Source organism: Apteryx rowi, unplaced genomic scaffold (genome assembly GCF_003343035.1).
Source record: "Apteryx rowi isolate R43461 unplaced genomic scaffold, aptRow1 scaffold_1577, whole genome shotgun sequence".
Taxonomy (NCBI): domain Eukaryota; kingdom Metazoa; phylum Chordata; class Aves; order Apterygiformes; family Apterygidae; genus Apteryx; species Apteryx rowi.
Window position 1 is genome coordinate 590 of NW_020447838.1, and position 24,261 is coordinate 24,850.

The window sequence follows — 24,261 nt, forward strand, 5'->3', positions numbered from 1 at the left end:
TATGTCCGAGTGAGTTGTTATTCTTCCTGCTTTGTTCAATCCAGCAACTTAAATCTAATAACAGAATGCTACAGCACTAGTAGGCAGTAAGCAACATCTACAAGTATTTGGAGGAACTTCATCAGTGTTGGACCTTCAACTACAAGCCCCAGAGTCCCAACACAGCTGGTAATGGCAGGATTTGTTTTGGCAGGCTGTAATAACCTCTAGTTGCATGGTAATAGCGCTAATGAGACCCTGTGCTGAAATTTCCTGGTATGAACTGATTTCATTCTGGCTGGGTTCTCATTTCTTGCAAGAAAATGCAACTTCTCTCATCAAATAAGACATATCCTGAAAAGGAGGAGAGTCAAAAATTCATATAGCACAAATTCTCAAATTAATTCTCATTTGGGTAAGTAGAAATAGCTAGTGAGCAGAACTCTTTATTAAATGTAGTAACTTCACATGTCATAAATTATATGTACATGTTTTTCAGCTAATGAATGCTCATACTTTTTTATGAGATAAAATAGCAAGATTGGACAAAATAGATTTTGAAAACTTGCGTCTTCTGAGGAGTTTTATGTGGTATTTATTTTCTAGCAACTGGCAGTAAACACTTGGACTTCTGTAAGTCCAATAGCTGATTTTCCCATTTCAATTAATATCACTATTTTTCTAATGAAAGTTCTCTCAGGTAAGTAATATAGTTCCAATATGTGCCAATGTTAAAGCAAATTATGTTAGGATGCTGTTTAAAATATGACTATATAGTGCGTCTGGTGTTTATCACGAGCCGTGTTTGGGGACGGGGGAATTGTGTTTGTTTCACAGTAGTCCTTTTTTTCTGTAATCGATCTACTGGGATGTTCTGTGTCCATTCCCCTTCTGACTCTTTGTTCTCTTTGCTCCTATAGGCAATTAGTCGTTACTTGCCCAGRCGGGATCCAGTTTTGAAACCTCTTATCTATGAAATGGTCCTGCATGAGTTTTTGGAAAGTGACTATGAGGTATGGCTGCCTGACATGTCCACATGTAATGGTTATTACCAGCAAAATACCCTCAGCAGTTTGGAATTCTGATAGCAAATTCTCTGTGGTATTCAAACAGATCATCAATGGTCAATTCAACAATAATTAAAATAGAAAAAGATGGATTTTTTTTCAGTGTCCAAATGAATAAGTAGAATGTTTTTCAGAGCACGCAAATATTGTGAGATTGGTTACTTCTTATGAACATTATTATTTTTAATTAGTTTAATGTAGCACAAGTGGTAAAGGTGCTTCACAAAGCATGCAGCGCCTGAAAAAGAGCCAGCTTCATAAATCTTAAAAACATTGCCCTAAGAAGGAACATCTGTGTTCTCCACTGTTTATGTCTGTGGGCACGTAAAAATGGCTAGAGGTGAAGCGCAGCAGGTATCATCTCAGAGGCTTAGATGAGACTCTGATGTTTTGAAATGTTCCTTAGGCAGTTCTTTCTATTTCTTTACTATCTCTTATACTTTTAGGGGTTTGCAACCCTGATAAAAGAGTGGCCTGGAGATCTCTACAACAACACAATCATAGTTCAAGCTGTGATGGACCACCTGAAGAAAGATCCGCAGAATAGGACTTTGCTGAGAACACTTGCAGAGTTGTGAGTACAATTTTACACCCTATTACAAGAAAGTAAACTCACAATAATATCCTATTGCTTATAAATATTTGACTAACTCTCTTGATAGAAACATTTGCCTTGCTGCAGTCTACAGAATATCAGCTATCTCTGCTCTCCACTCCACTCTTCTGGTTGCACAGCTTAGCAATTCTTTTCCCTTCCTTAGAGAATGTACATGGAGTATGAAGGCAAAGAGTTTGGTGCAAGATTAGATTTGCTACCGCTTATTCCAAAGCAAATAGCTAGCTTCATGCTTTTGTTGTCAGAGGAAGCCTCTTTTGTGAAGTGTGCATTTCAGAATTACCCAGAGGAAAATAAAATGACATTTTTCTCTTCTGTTTCAAAAGTCGTAAATATAAGTTTACTGCATGGCTGGAAACATCTGACTGGAAAATGTCTTAAAACTGATCTGGTTCTGGGCTACTTCATACAGAGATGTTAAGAAGTTCTTCTCCTACTGCTTCTTTGAAGAGAGTAGGCTCGCTGTCTATTGCTCTGTTACTGTCTGTCCCAAAGTTTTAAGAGAACAATGTGTTTTAGTTCTGAAGTAAATTCCAGTTAGTTTCCACAAATAGAAAGCTAATGTTCTGTGTGGCTTCCCCTGTGGTTAGAAAACAGGGGAAAGTGAAAATGCAGAGAACCACAGGACAGAACACAAATGCTATGATTGCTATATAAACAGAGTCGAAAATAATGTTGTCCAGTGTTCTTTCCCCTCAGCAAAAGTGAATCATGTCAACTCTTCAGATATTCATCAAATCAAGTAGTATCCTAAGAAGCTTTATATCCTAGGGTAAATTTATATTTTCTCTCATTGGGGATTTTCCTACACTCAGATATGTGGAATCATATGTATCACAACATCTTTTTTGATCAGGTATACTTATGACCAGCGCTATGGAAGAGCCCTAGAAATTTACCTAACTCTGAGGCACAAGGATGTCTTCCAATTGATCCACAAGCACAATCTTTTCAGTTCTATCAGAGACAAAATTGTTCTGCTTATGGATTTTGATGCAGAGGTATGGTGATTTTTAATGATTCTTACATTCACTTTCAACTAGAGGTGTTTTAACATATTAAAAATGAATGAGCTATAGACAGTTTTGTGACAAGGAATGAGTTTGTTATGTCTAGGTACATTCTGAGGTAAGGAGATATTTGCACAGATTGCAGAATAATTGACCCAAGAATTTAAATTTTCCTGTATATTTTAATCTGAGTATCACTCATAATGAGAGAACAGGAGTGCCAGATCTGAGATCATCATTGTGATTCTCAGGTAGACTTCCATGATGATACTCTTTCTGTGTTTCTAATCAAATAGTATACTAATGAGCCAAAAAAGGAGTCAGTGAATTTATTATGAAAAATATGTTTGCTGTAGTTGCTACTTTTCTTTTGTCACAGTCGATTAATCTGCTTCTGAAAGTTTGCAGAGTTATTAACCTAAATTCTAAAAATAAGAAAGTGTGCATATTATACTGAATTCAATCTTCTTTCTTCCCAGCTGGCTAAAACCTTAGCAAATGTGCTTTGGTAAGAGCTTTGGGGAAAGGATCTATGTGATCCGTGGGTGGAAAGCCAAGCAGATGTCCTTCTGTGCTGCTGTTTCTGCACTGGAGCTAAAATATGAGGCCATCTGTAACAAAGATGATATTCTTTGATATGCCCATTTTAAACTACATAAGAGAAGTAATGTTTAATTTTTGTTTAATAAATAGAGTAAATTATGTCAGGAAATTGTGTTTTGATGCGAAACAAAGTTTGGTTTTGGGTAAGTGGAAGCAGAACAGGAGCTCCTGTGGCCACTCTCCTTACGTGATCTCATTTGCTTGTGTTATGTGTGCAGAGAGCCAGGAAGAGTCCAGTTGTGAGGCAAGTTGAGTCATGTATTTCGTATACTGCAGCCATCATCATGCAGTTCCCTTTTGCAATGGGACAAATAATATTTCTCCTGCATTTGGCAGTGGCCTTCTGTGACCCATGATTCAAAGGGCATACTTCATCTGCGACATAAGTGCCCGGTAGTGATTGCTATTAGTATGGAAAGTTAGGAGAAGCATTCTGGAAGAATACGTGATGTGTTCCCCTGTAATGCTGTGTTGTTGCAGAGTGCTGATGTTATGCAAACTGCTCTCCGAATTAATGTTGCTGAAAAGAGTACATCTGCAATATCCTTCAGATATCCATCAGTGAACAAGCGTAATACTGTATAGAGTGAGACAATGCACATACCTGTTTCTTAACCGGGTTCTTTTTCTTCACTTTAGAAAGCAGTAGACATGCTTCTGGATAACGAAGATAAAATTTCTGTGAGTATAAAAAGTTAGTGGAATGGCTTGCCATGTGCTTGCCTGTGTTACCCGTCCTTCTTTGAGTCTTGTGAATGCAGTGCTCAACACAGGCTTGCTAAGCTGTTGCTTTTGATTTGTTTTTCTTTCAGATTGACAGAGTCGTTGAAGAATTAGAAAACAGACCTGAACTACAGCATGTGGTAAACATTTCTATATTCTGTTGGTTTCACTTTGAGCTGAATAAATTCTTTCCTGGGGTGCTCTCCTAACACATCTTTTATAGATGTGGTTATCCTGTCCATGTGCATGTGACACTGAAATCTCATTGATCGCTCTGAGCCAAGGTGGCTGCTTTTGCGAATCCAGTTTCAACATGGCCTTAGCATTTGTAAAACAGTAAGATAGTTTTAAAATGTATACTTGTGAGATGTTGCTAACATACTCTTTATTTGGTAACACGTGAGCTATCCCTTATGGTGTTATAGGTGCCTGGTCAATTACTTTTTTGCTTGTAGCCCTCCTCTTTTCCTGCACAAAAATAGGGTTGGACAGTGGGTGCAACTCTGAAGCACATTTTGCTGCTCCACCAAGACAGTGAATTACTTGTGTTTCTGGAGCTGCAACATTCATAGGACTGTTCTTGTTTGTGCAGAATTACAGCATCAGTGTAAGGCCGTGGTTCCCCATTGCTATTCTGAGAGCACCTCTTTAGTTTGAAGGTGTTGCCAGGGAAATATGTAATATGTGGTGGTGGGTGGCATGAGGGATTGGGGGGGTGTAGTTTGCTGTTGTGTACAAGTGGGGCTCAGGGCATCGATCTCATGGAGACAGTGGGGTTATGTAACAGAGACCTGATTTTAGCAAGTGGGCCTAGGAAGTGCAATCTGCAGCCCAAGAGTTTTACAAAGAAGATGAACTGAGTGTCAATTTATGGAAGGGCTGCACCAGTTTCAAAGTGTGAAGTCTGCTTCCCTTTGAATAAAAGTGACCCTCCTGATTATTCTCAAGGCTTCTCTGTGCTCATCCAGAAAGAAGGAGCTTTCCCCACTGTTTATGGTTTGAGGTACTTTGGTTAATACGTTTGGTGTTGTAAAAACTTGAACTATGGTTTTCCACAGTGGTCAAGCATATCTACAATGTTTCATATGACATATTTCTCCAAAATTTTCTGTGAAGTTCAAAATACAGTAGTTTCTATGACAGTTGAAGGATAGTTACTTAAGTGCTGTTGCAAACCTGCTTTACAGAGCTGGTTTTGGAGACTGCTGTCATGAGGATACTTCAGAAAAATGTAAAATTAATTTTCTGAATTAGAATTTAATCTCTGTGCCTGGCATGTTCCCAACAAGGTTATTGAGAAGGAATCTTTTATTGGTGGCAAAGTCCAAATAACATTGTATCAATATTTTGAGTTCTGACTCTTTTCTGATTCCTAGTATTTGCACAAGCTTTTCAAAAGAGATCACCATAAAGGACAACGATATCATGAGAAACAGATCAGCCTTTATGCTGAATATGATCGTCCAAATTTACTACCGTTTCTCAGAGACAGCACACACTGCCCACTAGAAAAGGTAAGCCCCCAAGATCTAAACACTGTTCCTCAATTTTTATGTCTGTAGCTTGTATTACTGTAAACTTGTAAGTGTGTCTGCTACTGCCCTCTACTGCCAAAAGGAGGAATCTTTTGAGTTTGTGATGGTCACTGACAGAGGTTTGATTTGCAGAGTTGACTGACAGCTGACACCTTCCTCCCTTAGCTCACAAGGCTGAAGCCTGTGAGGATTTTTAATGTAGAATTTCTGAATTCACACTGGATGCACACCTACAGTTTAGTGCCTGTTCTGACTGGACACTGGGTTGCGCTTGCAAAAAAATCAAGAATCATTTTGCCAAACGTAGTGCTAGCTAGAGTTAGATGTCAAAAACTGAACAGCTGTAACTGATAGCAAGTGAGTCTTTTTGTGTTTTAAAGTCCTAAGTTCCTTTCAAGTAATTTACACTATGTAACAGTCTCTAAACCAGCAGAGCTGAAAATATTTTGTCTTGTACTTTCACTAGTAGACAGAAGGTTTTACAGAGTGCCATGTCTCCACCTTCTTTAACGTTTCTACTTTTTGCCTTCCTTGCTCTCCTTCTGCTTCTTCCAGAAACTAAAGAAAAAAAATCAGGGCTTTTTCTTTTTTTTCCTGTTTGAATTTAAGTGAATTTAATGAAAATTTAAGTTTTCCTCTTCAGCTGCGTCAATATCTTATTATTTGTATTTGGTGCTGTTAAGGTCTGCTCTGCTCAGACATTCTGGCAGCTGTCCTCTCTGTGCAGATACAATGATGACACTGATGGAATATTTTTAAGTGTAATATCAAATACTTCATTTCACATAGTTGACATTCTAAACAGAGGTGGTGCCATTTCTAGTACCACTCTTGCTTTGCTAGCTTCTGTCAATTGTGAGCCGCCTTTTCTGTGCAGCGGCACGAAACACTGGAAAATACTTTGTTAGGACTGCAAACTTCTTCTTCGTTGCAGCTGTTGCACAAAACTAGATTGTCTCAGTGTTCCTTTTAGGCATTAAGCCTGAGAGGTTTTTTATTTTTTAGCTCTGTTCTTCTCCACCTTAGTTTTTGCCCTGTGTATTATTAGAGTGATCATGGTTTCATGTGTAAAAACTAAAGAAATTATAATGATGGTGCAAGTAGCTTACCTGCACAGTGATAAGCAATGCAGGAAAGCGCTGTGTGTGAATGATGCAAATGAACTTTTGGAGTGTGTGATGCCATAGTGACTGAAGTGAGAAAAAAGAAATTGATGTTAGAAAGAGAGTCATTTTAACCTCAGTTAACATGTTTAAATATGTTTTAGTAAGAAAGAAGCTAAGGAAGGGAAGAAGGATACCACCACTGTCTATACATAACTTTATTGAATTTACCTTCACTAGGGATTCTGTGGGTAAACTTTTTACCATACATATCGTACAGTAATACTTTTTGCCAGAAATCTTTGTTCTAAGGAAATAAAAATGGGAACAGAATTTACAAGGTACCCATTTTTTCAGTTCCTATTAAGCAAATTCCAGTGTGATGTCTAAATTGTAAAAAACATAATAGTTGAACAAGTTCATACTATTCATTACTGTAACTAATTGATTAACTAGGAAGAAATGATTCTCTAAAACCTTTCTGATGACTATAACACACTGTTATTCAAGTGCAGTTTAGCAAATGTTTTATCAAATAAACGGAGAGAAGCGTGTGTGTTCCCTGTTTTCCTCTAGAGAGAGCATGACAGTCAGTAAATGTGCAGCACTGAGATATACTGAAAACCTGGTAATTTGTACTTTAATTTCTCAGTGGAGAGAAAAAGACAACTGTCACCTGTGTTTATATATTCTTTTATATATTGTGTTATGTGTTTGTCAGCTAAGCGCAGATTTTGTAACTGCTTGTGGTATTTAGCCCTGAGGTCTTTAAACCAAATTTGCAGGAAATGCTTCCTCCTTCTTCTTTCATACCTGGGTTAGGTTGTTCATTGCATCGTCTTCTTGGAGGTCCCTGGCAGAGTTTGGAGGACACTCTCCTCTTCCCAAAAGAATCGTGGTTATCCTCAGAGGCTTACAGACAACCCTGTGTCACAAATGAATGAACGTCAAGTTGCCCTGCATCCCTGGAGACCTTTGGAGAGTCCTTCTAGAGGAAGAAAGTCTTTGCAGCAGATAATCTCAATGCTTTTGGATTAACCAACTTTTAGAAGTAGAAGAAAAAAGTTGTCAGTAGATTAAAGCTAGAGATTGGCATAGTCCAGACAGAGTTATTTGTACTGTCCCCAGATTTATTAAAACTTAGAGGAAAAACACAAAAAGTGCCACAGTGATTCTCCTTTTAATTAATGCCAGAGGACCTGACAGTGCATATTAAGGGAGCTGTAATCCTGTCAAAATGAGTAATGCATCTTCATGAAGAAGTATCTTTTACCCTTTTGTAGCATTTATGATCAATATAATATTATATCACATAGTTTCCTGTATTCTCTTTCCCACCCTCACTCCTCTTAAATTCCAGGCTCTTGAAATCTGCCAACAGAGGAACTTTGTAGAAGAGACGGTCTATCTTCTGAGTAAGTAACTTTCCCTGTGATAAATTACAACATGCTTTTAATCTTGTCATAAAGTTTAGGCTGGGAAAATGTGCGATTCATTGTCGTCTATCACTTAACGTGCTTTCCCAAAGACAAAGCTGGTATATAGTCATTGGAACCAAATAACATGATTTAGAAAATAAAGCATTGGGCTATTTATAATGTCTCTTAACTTCATGTATTGTGTTATTGTACTTCTGGTTTGGGTTTTTTTTTTGTTTGGGTGGGTTTATTTTTGTGGGGGGAGGGTTGGGGTTTTGGTTTTGTTTGTTCGGGAGGGGGAGTGTTTTTGAAACAGGCTCCAAGAGAAGAGTGATCCTGTTTGTTTTATTTCTGCCCTCTCTTCAAATGTTTTATTCTGAATACATCTCATAACCTTAATATTACCTCTTGCTGAGATGGAAGATTTATGCTGCTTTTTTTTAATTATTTTTTTTAAATTGTAAATGAACTGCCCCCGCAGGGTGAGGAACCCATCTCTGGATGGAAGGCATTGTAAGCCTAAGATTTTTATGTATGTTTATTTATTAGAGTGATGGAAACATTCCAATATTGACCTAATCCATGTTTGTTTTAATAAGAAAAGTGTTCTGTGGACTAGTTGGGAGCAGAGTAACCTATGTTCTAAAAAAAAGCACAAGTTTGGCATGGATTTACTTAAAGAATAGTTCACACAGCTTCCACTGCTCCTTCATCCTCAATCCTTTCATTTTCCATGGGTGTAAACTACACTGTATTTACTGCAAGTTAAGCATGTCCATGCAGGCCCTTAATAGAGGGTAAATCATGTTACAGTTTACATGTGCACATATACCCATGCACACACTCCCTGTTGTTACATTAGATGCTGCTGCAGTTCAGACCCCCTCTCCCCTGCCTAATATGACCAAACACATAGTTAAGAAAGACTTCAGGTCCCAGTTCAGCAAAGTACTCCAAGCACATGTTCAGGTTGCATCGACTGCTCTGGGATTTGCATCTGTTCACAAGTAAACGAGATTAGATTTGTGCTTGGTCAAATTAGTCTGTGGCACCTTCATGTTTTTAAAATTCTTGTGGAAAGGACAATGCAAACCTTCTCAATACTTATCAATGCTCAGTGCTTTAGGATTTCTAATCTCTTTACTTATTTTTTTTCCTTCTAGGCAGAATGGGTAACAGCCGCAGTGCCTTGAAGATGATAATGGAAGACTTGCATAATGTGGATAAGGCTATTGAATTTGCCAAGGAGCAAGATGACGGAGAACTTTGGGAAGACCTCATCTTATATTCTATCGACAAACCGCGTAAGCAGGATAGTTTCTCAGCAGTCTTGCATGCGTATTTTTTGTGGAATGCAATTGCAGGTGAAGGATTGAATTATCCTCGTGCATGCTAGAGAAGGTATTTATGGAGGGCCTGGGAAGTGTTCTGCTTTGTGGAGCACAACATAGCTATCCTGCTGGGCTTAAAATCTTTCAGTAAGGCAACATGTGGGCATGCTACAGAACGGGTACTTAGGCATTTAATGTTCAACTAAGCTCTGCATAATTGTGTTGTTAACAACAGAAATTAATGAGCGAATCATGCTTTTAATTTGACAGAATGTGAGGCTGCATTTTTACACAGCCTCAAAACTCAGTCTGCAGGCTTGATGAGGATGTTGCGTATTTTGTTTACTGCAGCGGTTTCCCTTTGAAATTCTGAAAATTGAAGGACCTGTATCTTTCTGCCCTTTCAGTAAAGTAACTATGCAGTTTTCTCTCTGTGGCACAAAGAGAAAATCTGTAACTGTTAGTGCATTTTGCCCTTCACCCATGATATGAACATCTACTAAAATTCAGATAGATACTGTCAGAATCTCTTAAGCAACATCAGTTTTGTTCTGGAGGCAGATTCAGAGTTCATATGACTAAGAAAAAAGAGAATTAGTTTAACTTTCTACTCTGTAAATTTTTCACCCTCTTCTGGGGCTTTAAATCAAGTCTTTAAAGTCTCTGCTGGGATCCCTTTTCTGCAGGATTGAATATCTTCTAGAATTAGCATGAGAATACATATCTTCTCATCACTAGACCACTAATTCTGACAAGAAGCATCAGTCAAAATCTATTACTACATCGTAAGAATAGTGTTTTCAAGTTACCTGACCAACAGAAACCCCTGCTTGAAAGCAATTCATCACTAAAAGTGAGACTAATTAATACAATTAGTGATGTATCTTTAGAGCTTCAAAATCTTTAGAGATTCAAAGCCTGTACAATCCTATCAGTCTCATCTGCCCTATGCAGAGAAAGTCAAGCGGTCTTCCTCAGTTCTGAGGGGTGAAGAAAAAACAGCCCTGAGGTTCCTCCTTCTAGTATTTCATTTAGCCAGTTGTACTCTAAATAGCAAAAGGCTTCTACGTTACTCTCACCACTGCTTCGAAATACCTGTTGAGTTAGTTTAAGCACTTGAAAATTTGCTTTTAAACCCTGGAATAAAGAAAGGGATGTTCACATAATGAAGTTCATCTTATGGCTCTGTTTGCTTGAGTGCTCCTTTGTACTGAATTGATATGCATTATTTACTTGTGTTTTTGATAACTTTGGATACTCTGGCATCCTTTTTCAGAATACCCTCGAAGTTCTGTGAACTGCCAAACTCTGCGTCCTTCTTCCTTTCCCAAAGGCCTGTATTCAAGTAATATAGTTGCAAGAAACATATGAAGGGTATATAAAAGAGGCTCAGTGTTATCTTTTAGTGCTGACTGCCATAGAATCAGCCAAAACTTGTAGTCGTCATTGAAGCATCCTTTGATCGGGTGTTTTGCTGGATTTTTTTCTTAATTTTCTTGTCTCTTGGTTTTCACAGCTTTTATTACTGGTTTGTTGAACAATATTGGAACGCATGTTGATCCCATTCTTTTGATCCACCGGATTAAGGAAGGCATGGAGATTCCTAATTTGAGAGACTCGCTAGTGAAAATTCTTCAGGACTACAACTTGCAGGTAAATGTTGTGTCCTTCCTGTGATACTCATTTTCAGAGAGACAGCAAAACACTTTGCCACTGAAAAACACAAAAACTGGCCATCATGAAGTTTTGTTCGTTTTGTTAGGACTTCTGGTCCTGTGACTCTGTCACTGTGAGTTGATACAAAACTTTGACAAGAGGAGTAGAAATACATCAAGACTACACAATAGTCTCTTCTCTTGATAGTTTCAAGCACCTCTAAATTTCTTCCATGCTGTTGTAAACCTGGTGGGTAAGTAGAACTGGCAGGATCTTGGGTGATTTGGACTATTTTATCCTGCCAACCTGTCCTGTATTGGAAAGCCTCTCTGACCACTTTTTTTATTCCAAGTTTCGTACATGAGGAGGCAGAACATAAGGTGCACATGCAAAACCAATCACCAGGTTTTAGAGCCATATGTTAAGTGTCTTATATTAACTAAAAGATGACAAACTTGTAAACTCAAATTCATATATCTGTGTGTTGTGCAGCATGTAGTGACATTTATGCATTTAAAAAAAAAAAAGCCTGCTCATTGGCTTATGGCAGTTCTTATCCCAGTGTAATTGCACGGATCTGTGCAGTTCCCTACATGACTGGTTTTGTTGCATGTTTTAAGAACTTACAGGACGGGTACCCCTTAATGTTCTTGAAGGTAACAATGGAGAGAGTTGCATTACATACTTTTTATCTCCCTGCTACCAAGGAAGGCCCAAACTTGAGTTCTCCCAGACACTGCTCTGTACCTTTCTCTCCTGAGAGAGTAAGGACATAGAGCAGTTTAAATGCCCCTAGTGCAACGATGTGGAGTCCAAGAAAACAAGGTCCTGTAAGTAGCTAAAACTACAATTTGCTGAACCTCATAAACATTCATTTCTCATTTGCTATTACTCTTTGGACATTGCAGCAAGCAGATAGGCTTGATTGTTGTCATCAGGGTCATGGTTGCTCTCTTACTGGGCCAAACTAAGCCTAGACCTGCTTGAACTTTCACTGATACCAGAAGACCTTTTAAAAAGACAGGTTCTAAGCCTCTCCAAAACTTCCTCATTGTTTTATTTATCATGTGGACTTTAGACATGGCTTTCAGTATTTCAAAGAAGCATTTTAAATGTCATATTCTCTTGTACACCCATTTGTGCAAGGAGCTGCCCCAGATATGCTTACATGCTTGCGTGTACTGCATATTGTGGCATTACTTCCAGGTTTTTAATTGACTGCATTAGAACCATTATCCTTTCAAGGTAATGTTAGCTAAATAGTATGCTGCATTTAAACAGTTTAATGTTAATCTTGTCACTGTCAATACCCTGCTGCTTGCGCTGCTGGTGCTACCATTCCCGCAGTCTCTTGACATCAAAATGGAACTTTTTGTATGTCTGCAAGCAGAATGAGAAGGTGCTGTTTGCATAGCTGCAGCTTTAGATAAATGCAAAGTGTGTTGTGTGGCTTCAGCCAAAGCTGATGAAATGGTTTGGTCACAGTTTGGGGAGGGAAAAATCATTTTGTCTTCAAACAGCTTTTAACAAAATTACTTTGGGATTAAAAGGATGTATTCAACTTCCAGAGTGATATCTAAAATTATTTGCTGTTAGCATTGAAATGCTTCATGGATTTTAAATGAATTCATTTTGAAGTAGATTTGGATAGCTCTAGGGCTAAAATCTGTGTCTCGTAGGAGTAATAGAAATTAGGGAAGCTTAATGTAGTTTGTGCTTGGCTTACTTTTACAATAGTGAAAAAATATAGTCAAAAAGAAATCTTAAGGGGGCTATTTTTCTTGAGAGAAATGTAAGCTATAGGTTAAAGTAAGGCTGTTCCTGAAGTGTTACAGGCAATGTAAAGCGCACTGTTACGAACAGATGGTGTATCTACACTGAAAGTTAAAAATGCTATCGCAGCTCTTATACACACACCCCTAAGTAGCTTTAAATTGGCAAGCTCCGGTTGTGATAGCAGTATTGCTTTCTGCATTCGGTGTGGACTTCAGGGCATGGCTGGGACTTTGAGCAAATACGTAAGTGGTCTTTCCTACTAGAGGGCAGTGCTGCCCGAGCTTCGTTGTTACTGCTGCTTCGTTAGGCATGTTAAAGCTAAGCTAGGGTGTGTTTGTGTGAAGCCCCATCACACCTTTGTTGTGACTGGTGTGAATGTTCGCAGTATGAAATCCACGTCCTGGATTTGGGCCTGGCACAGCTCCTTGGATTTCAGTAAAACTTTCCTGATTTGTATCGCCTCACATCACAGAATCACAGAATTGCTGAGGTTGGAAGGGACCTCTGGAGATCATCTAGTCCAAACTTCTCAAACTTGTGCAGCAATCCATATTTCATTTGGTTGTACCTAATTACAGTGACACTGGTTAGGACTTTCTGTGACTACTTCTCTCTAGATCTCAAGCTCTGTATGCATGTAAGTTTTATCGTCCCTATTTTCAAAGGCAAAAAAGGGGTGCAGGTTGTGGAGGAGTACAGGTTAAGGTAGAACCTATTCCTTGGCTTGCAGGTCCCTGCTTAGTGTGGAAACTGTGCTGACCTTTTCATAACATCAGCTCCAAAAAGATATGCTGGCTGCAGCAGTGTTATTTAATTACAGCCTCCTCTTGCAAGCCATGAAAAAATGAGTAAGATTGTTTTATGCTTATGTAAGTATGCAAATACAAAATGCCTATTCTAAACCTAAATTTCCTTAGCAATAAACATTGCATTAGATGTGATTTTAGATATAGGTGGGAATTACAAGCAGTGCCTTTGACAGTCTTTGTCCCTTTTAAAACAAGGCTTTATATCCTAGCAGAATCAATTGAATCAAATTGAATGGCTGCCAAACTATGCCGTATGTGGCTTAGTGTGGCGTTAGAGATTCCAGCAAGGAAATCTACTAATGTAACAAAATTCCTTGAAACTTTTTTGAATCTGGAATGGTCCCTGAATAATTAAAGTTTCTATTATTGCTGGCATGGGGCAGACTGATTCAGTTTAACAGTTCTTGCCCATTAGTTGAACTGCTACAACTGTTGTGTGTGCAACTCTGAGCTTGCCTCAGCTCGAAGGTAATGTGATTAACTCTTTCACAGAAGTGTAGGTTAATCTCTGTTCACCAACCGAAAAACAAGCATCGCAGTAATAGACGATTAAATATTCTGTTGGGTAAAAATAAAATTCAGATCATGTGAGACTCTCTTCTTTGCTCTTAGGCCATTCTTTCAAATAACTAATGTGCTCCTGCCATGGCATTATAGCTCTGCTTTACAAGTACAGATCTATTAAGCTGCCTGTTAATATCCATTCCTATTTTCCCACTTCAGGAAATGCAATTATGCATGAACCTAAAGCTGAGCATGGACTTAAAACAGGAAAAGATTTAAGCACTTGCTTAAGTGCTTTTCAGTAGTGGCATCAAAGCTCTGAGTTAAGAGTTTGAGTGGTTTTTCTTTCCCCTGAGGATCATTTTTTGTAATGCTTTTTCTTTCCTTTGTTGTCATCTAAGTAGTTAATTAGAACCACAATAGATAATTGAGCAACACTGACTTATTATAGAGATGATGAAGAACTTTAATTACTGCTGGAATAATACTGACTTTAGTGTTTATATACAGTAATGTTCATAGACAATAAAGTTACGAAGACAGATAGCAAAGACCAAGTCCCRGGTGTCTGCATTTTAACAGTATTTATCAAGTAAAGTGTAGTCTAAAACTTTTAAATCATATTTTGTATCTAACCCAAGAAATCTAGTTCCTCAGTGCCATAAATTTATAGATAAAATAGGCTTCAGACTACTTCCTTTGATTTATAAACTTGTGAAGATGTGTTGTCTTAAGGATGGACATGCTTGTTTATTAGAAATGACATATTCCTGGATCATTGCTTATTTAATGGCAAGTAAATCGCCATTCCTAGTGAACATTTTCAACATAATTAAATCCCATTCAAATCAATGACAGGCTAACCAAATTGAGTCAACTCATATTGATATCCTGACAAAAGTTCAGTACTTTTCATCTTTAACACTTACATTTAAAAGTGTTTTCAAAGACACAAAATCAAAACTCAACTTCATCTCTGTGCACTTGAAAATCTGTTGCCGGTGCGACTGTAAGACTGATTTTCATATTTACTTGCATCAGAGTACCAGCCAGCTATATTGTCTTTTAACAGTCTTGTAACAGTCCTTAAATCCTTGTAATCTGCAAGTGTGTTTTTCTACTGGGGAAAAAAAATAATTATGAGAACCAAGAAGTCCAAATACTCTTCAGCAATAGTCAAGCATTATAAAAGTGCAGATAATTTGCTACTTGCATTAGTGAGTGTGGTGGGCCTGGATTAGCAGTGCTGGCCTGTTTTGAACTTTTTGAATGGAATGGATACAAACTGCTTAGGCTTGATTGGCACCAGAAAGTGATGTAATTTGGATGTACTTCTGTTGCCACTGTTGGAGACAGTGCCACTGTGAGACTTGGGCAGATCCTCTGTTCCCATTAGCACTTCACCAGTGTGGCTGGTTTAAAAAAATTCCCTTAGCCAACACAATTATGCCAGTCATACTCTTATTTGAACATTACAGCAATGTCAATATTTACTAGAGTTTCTATACAAAATATAAATAAAAACTATTATTTTGCAATGAAACAAGTGGTACTGATAATTTTTTCTGCAACCTCTTTTGGACTGGAATTCCTCAGTTTTGCAACTGTTTGATCTTAACTAAGAACTAAGACCTTCTTTCTGTAATATACCCCCAAACTTTGTATTTTCTTTTTACATTCAGTTCTCTGGAAATTAAATTGAAAAAGACTAGGAAATGAGTCACACATGTCTATGTCTCTGATATTTGATTAAGTCAGTAGTCTTAATTTGTGAATAAGGGACAGAGGAGCCTTGCTGAACACAAGTCTTGTAATCACCCTCCAGGTCGTAATTTTTAAAGCGTTATATCATGCTTATGTCTTGCAGAGAAGGCTGACAGGAAAATCCCCTTATTTGCACGCTCCTGTGTCAGTTTTAAATCTGTTGCATTTTCCAATTTTATAAAATAGATGTCTTTTCAACTTCGGGTTATACTCGCATGAAAATTAGGGAACACTTGTATCATTGGAAGAAATGTAGGTACCTCCCTCATTTTAGGAAGAAATGCTTAATTTTTCACCCTTTTTATGACATTTAGAAGTCATTGTTCAAATTAGAAGAATTCAGATTCCTTATTTGAATTAGAAGATTTCATTCTTCTAAGTCTTTTTCCTAGTTTTAACATACAAAAGCAATTTGTTCAGCTGTCATACCTCTAGGCTTTTTGGATTAGCCATTTTACTCAAATATTGACTTAATTTAAACTTTAACTGAACCTGCAGTAGCTCTCTGATGGATAGTTAACAAGTTATGAATGGATAGATCCCWCTGATGATGTGATGAACACTGTTTAAAACAGCATCTGGAAAAACTGGGTTTTTTTGTTTGTTTTTTTTCCTCCTGAACATGCACAAGCTGCTGTTCAGACTCCTTGGAGGCAGTGGGGGGCCTGTGGCAGCTTGCACAGTGGCCATCTGGGTGTTGGTTATAATGACTAAAAATAAAGTGCTTTTAATTGTGGTTGTGCATTTTGGAAGCATTTTGTTAATTGTCCTTGAAAAACTTGCMCTCATTTGAGTGCTAAGCTGCATCTCAGCCTGAATTTATTCTCACTGCTTTTGGGTATACTCTTCAAATTAAGCACATATTTATTTGTAGTGTTTTCCTTTGCAAATACTGTTATGCATTTGTAAATCAGGACTTTTTTAATTAAGTGGAAGTTTCTATGGCTTGTGATTTGAATTATTCAGTAGACCTTCCCTAGTATAGTTAGAGGATGAACTGGAATTTTTTTTTTTTTCCCACAATAAATTTCTTGGTACCAGAGGTTTTCATTAATTCAGTGAAAGGCATTCTTTCTGCTTAAAATTCTTCTTTCTCTAGCTGCACTGGCTGTCCTGCACCTGCTCACAACCATGTGTTTGTAAAGGTTAAAGTCCAGTTTCATGAGACTTTTGGCTGCATAGGTACCATTCTCTTTGATCTCCTTAGAAAATGGTTTCATTACAGTTTATACCTGATGCCAATTTTAACTAGTTTAGCCCAGTCTTATGGTACATAGTTGTATACTTTTCCTTCCTCATGATGTAAAGTAGTTAATTCAAACATATTCTTCATCTCACTGCCTCGCCTCCAAATTTCCTCTGCTGCTTCTCTTTCTCTCTATAACTATTAAATTATCCGTCTCATCTTTGAGCTCTTCAAATCTGTTTCTGCAGAAGTGTTGAGATTTATTACCTTGAGATTTGGTATTTTACATCCTTCATTGCAACTTTTATATAATAATAGCTGCCACCTGTATTCCACTGCTAACAAAATATGGTCTTGCAAAATATCGCTGAATGTGGTATGGAAAATCTTAGTAGATTTTAAATAACGGGTAAGATGGTGCATATGTCTTATGAACTCTCTCTGTTAATTTTTTTGGGGGGGTTGGGTTTTTTTTTTGTTTTTTAAGGGATCAAATAATGTTGAGGTTTTCCAGTCACCTAATGATGTCTACCGTTTCTACCCCCCCTCCTTTTTTTTTCCTTAATGAAGCTTCCCTATTGACATACTGCATTTTTTGGTAGAAAATCGTAAATCGTGCACCATTCTTCCCCTTGTATCTCAGTCCCTCTCAATTAATAATTTATTTGCACCCTTTACCTAAACATGGAATTTTTCATCAGCTTATGTTAAGTGCAGCTAGCTGAGAATTTCGGATGGGGTCTTGTGTGGCTAAGTCATTACGTATCTTTCTCATATAATTTGCTGATTAGGATGTTCTGAATCAGGCAGAGTGCTCATTCCAAAAGATAATGCCGTCCAATTGTCCCTGCCAAAAGCAACTGTCATTTTTCTATACTTGAAACAGATTTTTGCCTTTCTCTTTTGTCCTTGGATAAAGTTGGAAGGGAAAAAAACATACTCAGAGAGCTCCTGAGATTATTGCAGATAAAAATGATAAATTTTCTAAATGTTTGTCTTGTAGAGCTGCATTCAGTTTCTTGTGCTCTGAAGTGTTTTATAGCTTTGTGTATCTAATACTGAAGAATATAATTCACCCACTGACATGCCCAGTTTGAAATGTTTGAAGTGTTATTCAATCTTAATTTTTAGATGTATTAGTCTTAACTGCATATCACTCTTGGCAGTCCATCATGATCAATTCACAATGTGTATGTAAGAGACAAAKTTTTGGACAGTGTTCACCTGGCTGTAAAATTTATTTTACTCCTTTTCAAGTAGTTACACTAGCTGTGACTATTTTTAGTATGTTCAGTGTCTCCTGTAGCACAAATAACCAGTAGGAAGGAATGGACACTCTTTATACCACCTTTTTTTTAGCTGGATTGTCTGGCTTAAAAATGATTGTGAGCTTCTTTGAAAACACTTTCCAGAGGAATTGTGGTCTTGGAAAACAAATTTCCAAATCATTCATATAGTACAGGGGGGAAAGAAATATTCCGCACAACTCATTTAGGTTTGTTATATTTTCATAAACTTGCCCTAAGTTATTGAAATCGAGATGTCATTTTTTTGCAGTTCTGCCTCGTTAGGCATAGTGATCTAATGCTCTGTATAATTCAATGCCCTTGGTTCCAGGCTTGTGTTTCACAACATTGACATGTCTTTGTCTGGCAAGCTAATGAGAAATATTAAATAAGTAGAAAAGGAGAGGAGATTTTTGCTAAGAAGGAACAAACTATGGACCTTTGGTTAATTATATAGATATTTAATACTGCWTACAAAATGGCACCACAGCAGGAAAATATGTTTGAACAAAATAAACTTTGAATTGCTGTGTGTTTAGAAAGTTTTAGAAAGGATTACCAGCTGCCTTTCCTAAGGTAGGCAGGAAAGATGTTGTGGGTGGAAGAAGTTTTGATATGGYTTGGAAACTAATTGTGAGGGGCACTGTAAAAAATGCCTCAGTTGTATTTTGTTAAGAAAAGCTTGTAGCAAGAAGATCATTATTTGTATGATAGCAGTATATTTACAAAAGATTTGGGGTTTTTCTGGTTTTTTTTTCTTTTTTTTTTATATATAGTGTGGGGTTTTTTATTTTGTGTTTTTTGGTTTTTTGTTTTTTTTTTTCATTTAAGGAGTGGTGGGCATGGTGGTGGTGGAGATTCCTCCTTCCCTCCTTTCCTTTTAGCCCCCAGCATGAAGGTATAATAGCTTCAAAAGGCTAAAACATTCCTTATTTCCTCATGTTCTCTGTGGTAGCAGAACCCCAGAGGTGACTTGCCCAGGTAGTCGATATGCCCATCTGTTCATCGTTGGCTGTATTTTGTGTTCTTTGCACAATAGATCCTGCTGCGGGAAGGTTGCAAGAAGATTCTTGTTGCTGACTCTCTCTCTTTACTGAGGAAAATGCATCGAACTCAGATGAAGGGTGTTCTGGTGGATGGTGGGTATAGGAGAAATGTGGTAACCTTCAAAGTTTTGAAGCTTTCTACTTGGTTTATAGATCTGGACCACATGTGGGTCCACTTTGGAAGTTGTTCAAAATCCTGAGTATTCCCCTTTGCAGAGGAAGCACTTGTATCTCAAAAGTGACAGTCCCAGCATGCAGCTCTTCCTCTTGATCTGCCTCTCCTCAGCCAGTAATGTATTGCATCCTGCAAGTTGTCTATAAAGGTGAAAAATGCTAAGTGCCAACAAAGACACTCAGATAATAATCTGCAACCAAAGCAAAAGCTAAAATATAGCTTTTAGAAATAATTGAAAGTATTTTCCGAGGCACCAATGATGCATGCAAGCAGTGGTGTAATTCACAAGAGGTGCATGTTAATACTAAGAGGCAAGAGCTGATGGAAAGACAGAGGATCAGAGCTTCTGCTACAAAATACTGCCCAGAAATCAGCCGCCCGGCCTTTCTTGCTTTTTTGTGCATTTGCCATGTGCCTGTGCAGCTCTAATCTTTGACAGTCCAACTACTGAGGTTCTGCCTTCACCACAGTCAGAGGATCTAAACATTTTTCATACCATTCATAGAAATGTGGCTTCCATATTGCTCTTTAATTTTAATCTCCTACATGAGGTATTTTAAGTAAATATTTTAAGACCAAGATCCATTTCTTTAATTGCAATATGTTGATGCCTCTTTTATATAAAATAAACATATAGTTTGTTAACAAAATAGTTATGAGTTTATTTTTATTTTTTTCCAGAGGAGAATATCTGTGAATCATGCCTTTCTCCAATACTTCCTTCAGGTAGGATGTTTTTCCAGAAGAGAAAGAGGTTGTCTATTTTTATTTTTATTTTTAGAGAAAATACCAGTTATTATTATTCATAGAAATGCACAATAGTGCTCGTTGGTAATCACCTTATAAATTTCAGTCTCTTGTGCACAGTTTATTTATGACCCCTAACATGGGAGTGGAGTCTAATTGGAACTTCTGTGTTGCAGTAAACCTAGCTTTTTTTCTGGTTTCTTGCTCGTCTTTGACTAATTTTCCATTTTGAAATATATGAAGTAGAAGGCAACTTTAATTCCATCAGTATATGCTATTGCCATCAAATCCTGTACAAGTCTATTGTCTGATTTAGACTGAACTTTTAGACTCTGAAGTTTCCTGGAACATCCCCCTTGTCTGAATGGGTGGAAACTCTTGGCTTCAGTCACTGCTGTCATATTTGAAACAATTTGTAACAGACTGTAATTTTAAAACATCTTCTAAAGTTAGTCTTGAACCTAGAAATTCAGTATATTAAAGATGTACATTTTGCAAGGGAACCATAATGCAAAATTAACAATATAGTTGTTGGACATCTAAAGCAGCACAATAGCTTGACCAGGAGAATATCTGTCGTGACATCTCCAAACAAGAATACCTAAGAAAAAATATATGGATACACTTATTTTTTTTGTTTGCCAAGTGTGGATATCCCAATAGAATCTCTTCCAGTTTTTGAATCTGGTTTCTACTGGTTTTGATTAAAAAAAAAAAAAAAAAAGCTCACACACGCATGTGCACACACACACAAAACCAAAAAGACCCCAACCCTGCCCCTGCTGCAATATTAAAAGATAGCTATGCTTTGATCACATGCCCCAACATGAAGACCAGAACAGACACACAGTGGTAGAAAACCTGGCAGAACTGAATGTGCCAGTGCCTTGGGTTGCGTATATTGAGCGAATGGAAGCCAAGGACTCGAATGTGGATGATAGATATRTAATGACGAGTGAGATGGTAATTCTTGGAATATGTGGTTGTTGTGTGTAGGCTTCTAGTTGGGGGTAAGTATTCATGTGTGAATCAAAAGGCACATTCCCCTCATGAATACAACAGTTTCTTGCTAACCTGTCTTCAGAATAGACTGAATTATATGGGGTTAGATTACTCTCTCCCTCCCCAGATTCATTGTGTAGCACATACTGTCATGAAAAACATCAGTTGGAAAGGTTGGCAGCATTTAAGCCACAGAACAATACTGTCTTATAACTCCACCATTGGGCCCCATGACCTGAAAGCATCATTCTGCATGGTTTCTACAAATGAGCTAGAATAATATGGAAATAAAATATATTGGAAGATATTACCTTATGTTTCTACATGTATAATGGAAGACAGGCATGTACTACTGTGGCCACTGAATTCTGTGTTTCGTTGTCCTGTTGTAATGGTTTTACTTTTTCCTTTCACAGATGCATCCAAGCCCTTCAATGTGGTAGTGTTTCACTGCAGACACATGTTTCACAAAGAGTGCTTCCCGGTATCTAACACAGTAAGGAACTAGCTTAGTCTCTCTGGTAAAGACAAAAGGACAAATTATTTCCTTTTGCAATCTGTGGAGAAGGGCATGGGTCTATTGGGGATTATAATGTGATTATAGTAGTTGTTTGTGGTGATATCCTGCAGTATGCGATTAGGGAAAAGGTGATTAGCTCCACTGCAACCAAAGTACACTGAATTTAGAAMGAAATTGCTGCTGTTCAAGAAGTCTTTTAGCACTTTCTTCAGTCTAAATATGAAATACAGCTTTGAAACATACAAGGAATATGGCCTATTTGAATTTTTTATTAAATTTTTCCCATTGCAGCTCTAAAAGTATGTTAATTAAAAGCAAGAATGAAGATATTTTCTCAAGTGAGTCATATTAAATGTTTCTGACCTGGAAGAAAAAATACCCATGTTTCAGCGAGTGAATACTTAAATATTTTTGTAAATTTTTTTTATGCTCAGAATATATCTTTCTTCCTCAGGGAATCAAATGATTTCAATGAAAACAAACAACAAAAAAGTAATTTCTAGATATAAGCAGATTTGAATTTAGAAATGAAAGCATTGAAATGGTAACAAGAGCACAAAGAAAATGGAATTTAAGCTTTTCTGATTCTGTCTCCCTCACTGGAAATGAACATTTAGTAAAAAATAGTTTTGGTGAATCACTTTGAATTGGCAAGTAACAAATTAAACAAAGTGTTTGTAGCCACATGCTATAGCATGTATACTCAAATATGTTACAGAAATCTTAATGAGGTAGCTCACTTGCCGAATAAAGCTCCCCCCAGCATTTTAGTTTTGTTAATAATTTGCTAGTAAATATTTATTCAAACAGTATTACCAGAAATTTGATTATCTGAGGAATAATCTAGAATTTATGTAACATTCTCAGTTTGGGAGCGGGGGACCCGGGTAACACCTCAGATTTGATTTTTAAATGTGACGTTTGTGTTACGTAATATATATGATATATTACATAGTAATACATAAGTATCAGAATACATCTGTACTGTATTCTCCCCTGCTATACTGTTTCTTGGCCTTAGGCGGTCAGTTGCGTTACTGATATGTTTCCTGGGGATGCACTGAGAGGAAAGTAATGCCTGCACAAAGCATCACACAGGGCTAAACACAGGAGGTAACAATAAACACATATACTCACTTGATGGCTTTTGGGCCAAATCCTCAGCTGTTGAAAATGGGTGGAGCAATATCCAAAGGCAGAGCTGTGGCTAAGACACCCGATGGTCAGTGGAGCTGGGGCAGCATGCTGAGGGACTTGCTCTCCTCTTTTCCCACAAAAGTAATCAGAGGCACTTTGACTCTGTATTTGTCATCTTTGTTGTGGAGCAAATTTGACTTTACTCTCCTGGAGTGGAGACGCTTGGAGTGAATGGCGAGGTGCCCTGCCCTTTGACTCCAGAATAGCCTGTTTTACTGTATTCCACTATATGACCTTCCTGCGCTTACCCATGAATATGTCCTATTGGAGACAGCCCTACTGGGAATAGTAACATTTAGAAAGGTGTCAGCAACTTTCTTTCATCCTCCTTGATTCTAACTTGGCTACATTTCCCTAAGAGCCTCTTGTTTTCTTTTTAATTTCCAGATCTCTCCTGTTCAGTTCTGCAATATCTGCAGTGCCAAACACAGAGGGCCAGGAAGCACAATCCTGGAGATGAAGAAATAGCAGTCCTCCAACTCTCCAAGCCAGTCTGTGACACCACTTCTATTAGGGTCACATGGGGCCACTGTATTTTCTGCTAGTCATCTAATTGCTATATATAATTCTGACTGTGATTTAAAAGTGGTCTCTTTAAGTTCTCTCTCACTTACCGAGCATTTTCTGGAAAGAGAAAACGACGAGATCCCTCGTAATTCTGTGTTAGCAATTCATATTTTGCTGTTCCTCTGCTCAGGTTGTTCTTACTAAACACAGAAAACAGAAAAGGTAAATAAAACAGGGAAAAAAAAACAGTTTGGAAATTTGTGATTGATATCAGTTAACATGCTTCACAATTTGGAGCCATTAGCAGGGTCATGATTAAATACTGTAGGTAAAGATGAATTACTGTGAATTCAGTTCACCAAACTACATAGTCTTGTTTCAGTCTATTACTGGACAGTTTAACTTGAGACCCATGAGGAGTCTGACTGCTTTCAGGGGAACTGCTTCCGAACTTGAAGCTACCTGTATGCTGAATCATATATTTAATTAGCAAGTTCACTAACTGTTAATTCCACACATTGAGAATGTACCTTGGCTGTATGGTTACACATTCAGAATTTGTTAGAAACTGGTTATTTTGTCAGTTGATCTTCATAGTGCAGCATTTAAACAGGTGGGATTTTCTTATGTTAAACCTATCCTGAAACTTTAAATTTAAATGCTGGCAGTAGGTCTTTATACTTCTAAGCATAGTTGTGGTA

The 24,261-nt window shown here is 37.6% G+C and overlaps 1 protein-coding gene across 1 annotated transcript; it reads left to right on the plus strand.

Annotated features, from left to right (window-relative positions):
• Positions 1–899: 899 nt before the first annotated feature.
• LOC112962892 (vacuolar protein sorting-associated protein 41 homolog) lies at positions 900–23,806 on the plus strand (the record flags this gene model as incomplete). Its single annotated transcript, XM_026059449.1, has 13 exons — positions 900–992; positions 1,493–1,620; positions 2,519–2,663; positions 3,915–3,956; positions 4,088–4,138; positions 5,375–5,512; positions 7,997–8,051; positions 9,218–9,358; positions 10,902–11,038; positions 19,406–19,505; positions 20,269–20,313; positions 21,753–21,832; positions 23,441–23,806. Coding segments are annotated over 13 exons (1,236 nt in total), but the record flags the coding sequence as incomplete, so codon positions are not given.
• Positions 23,807–24,261: the final 455 nt, after the last annotated feature.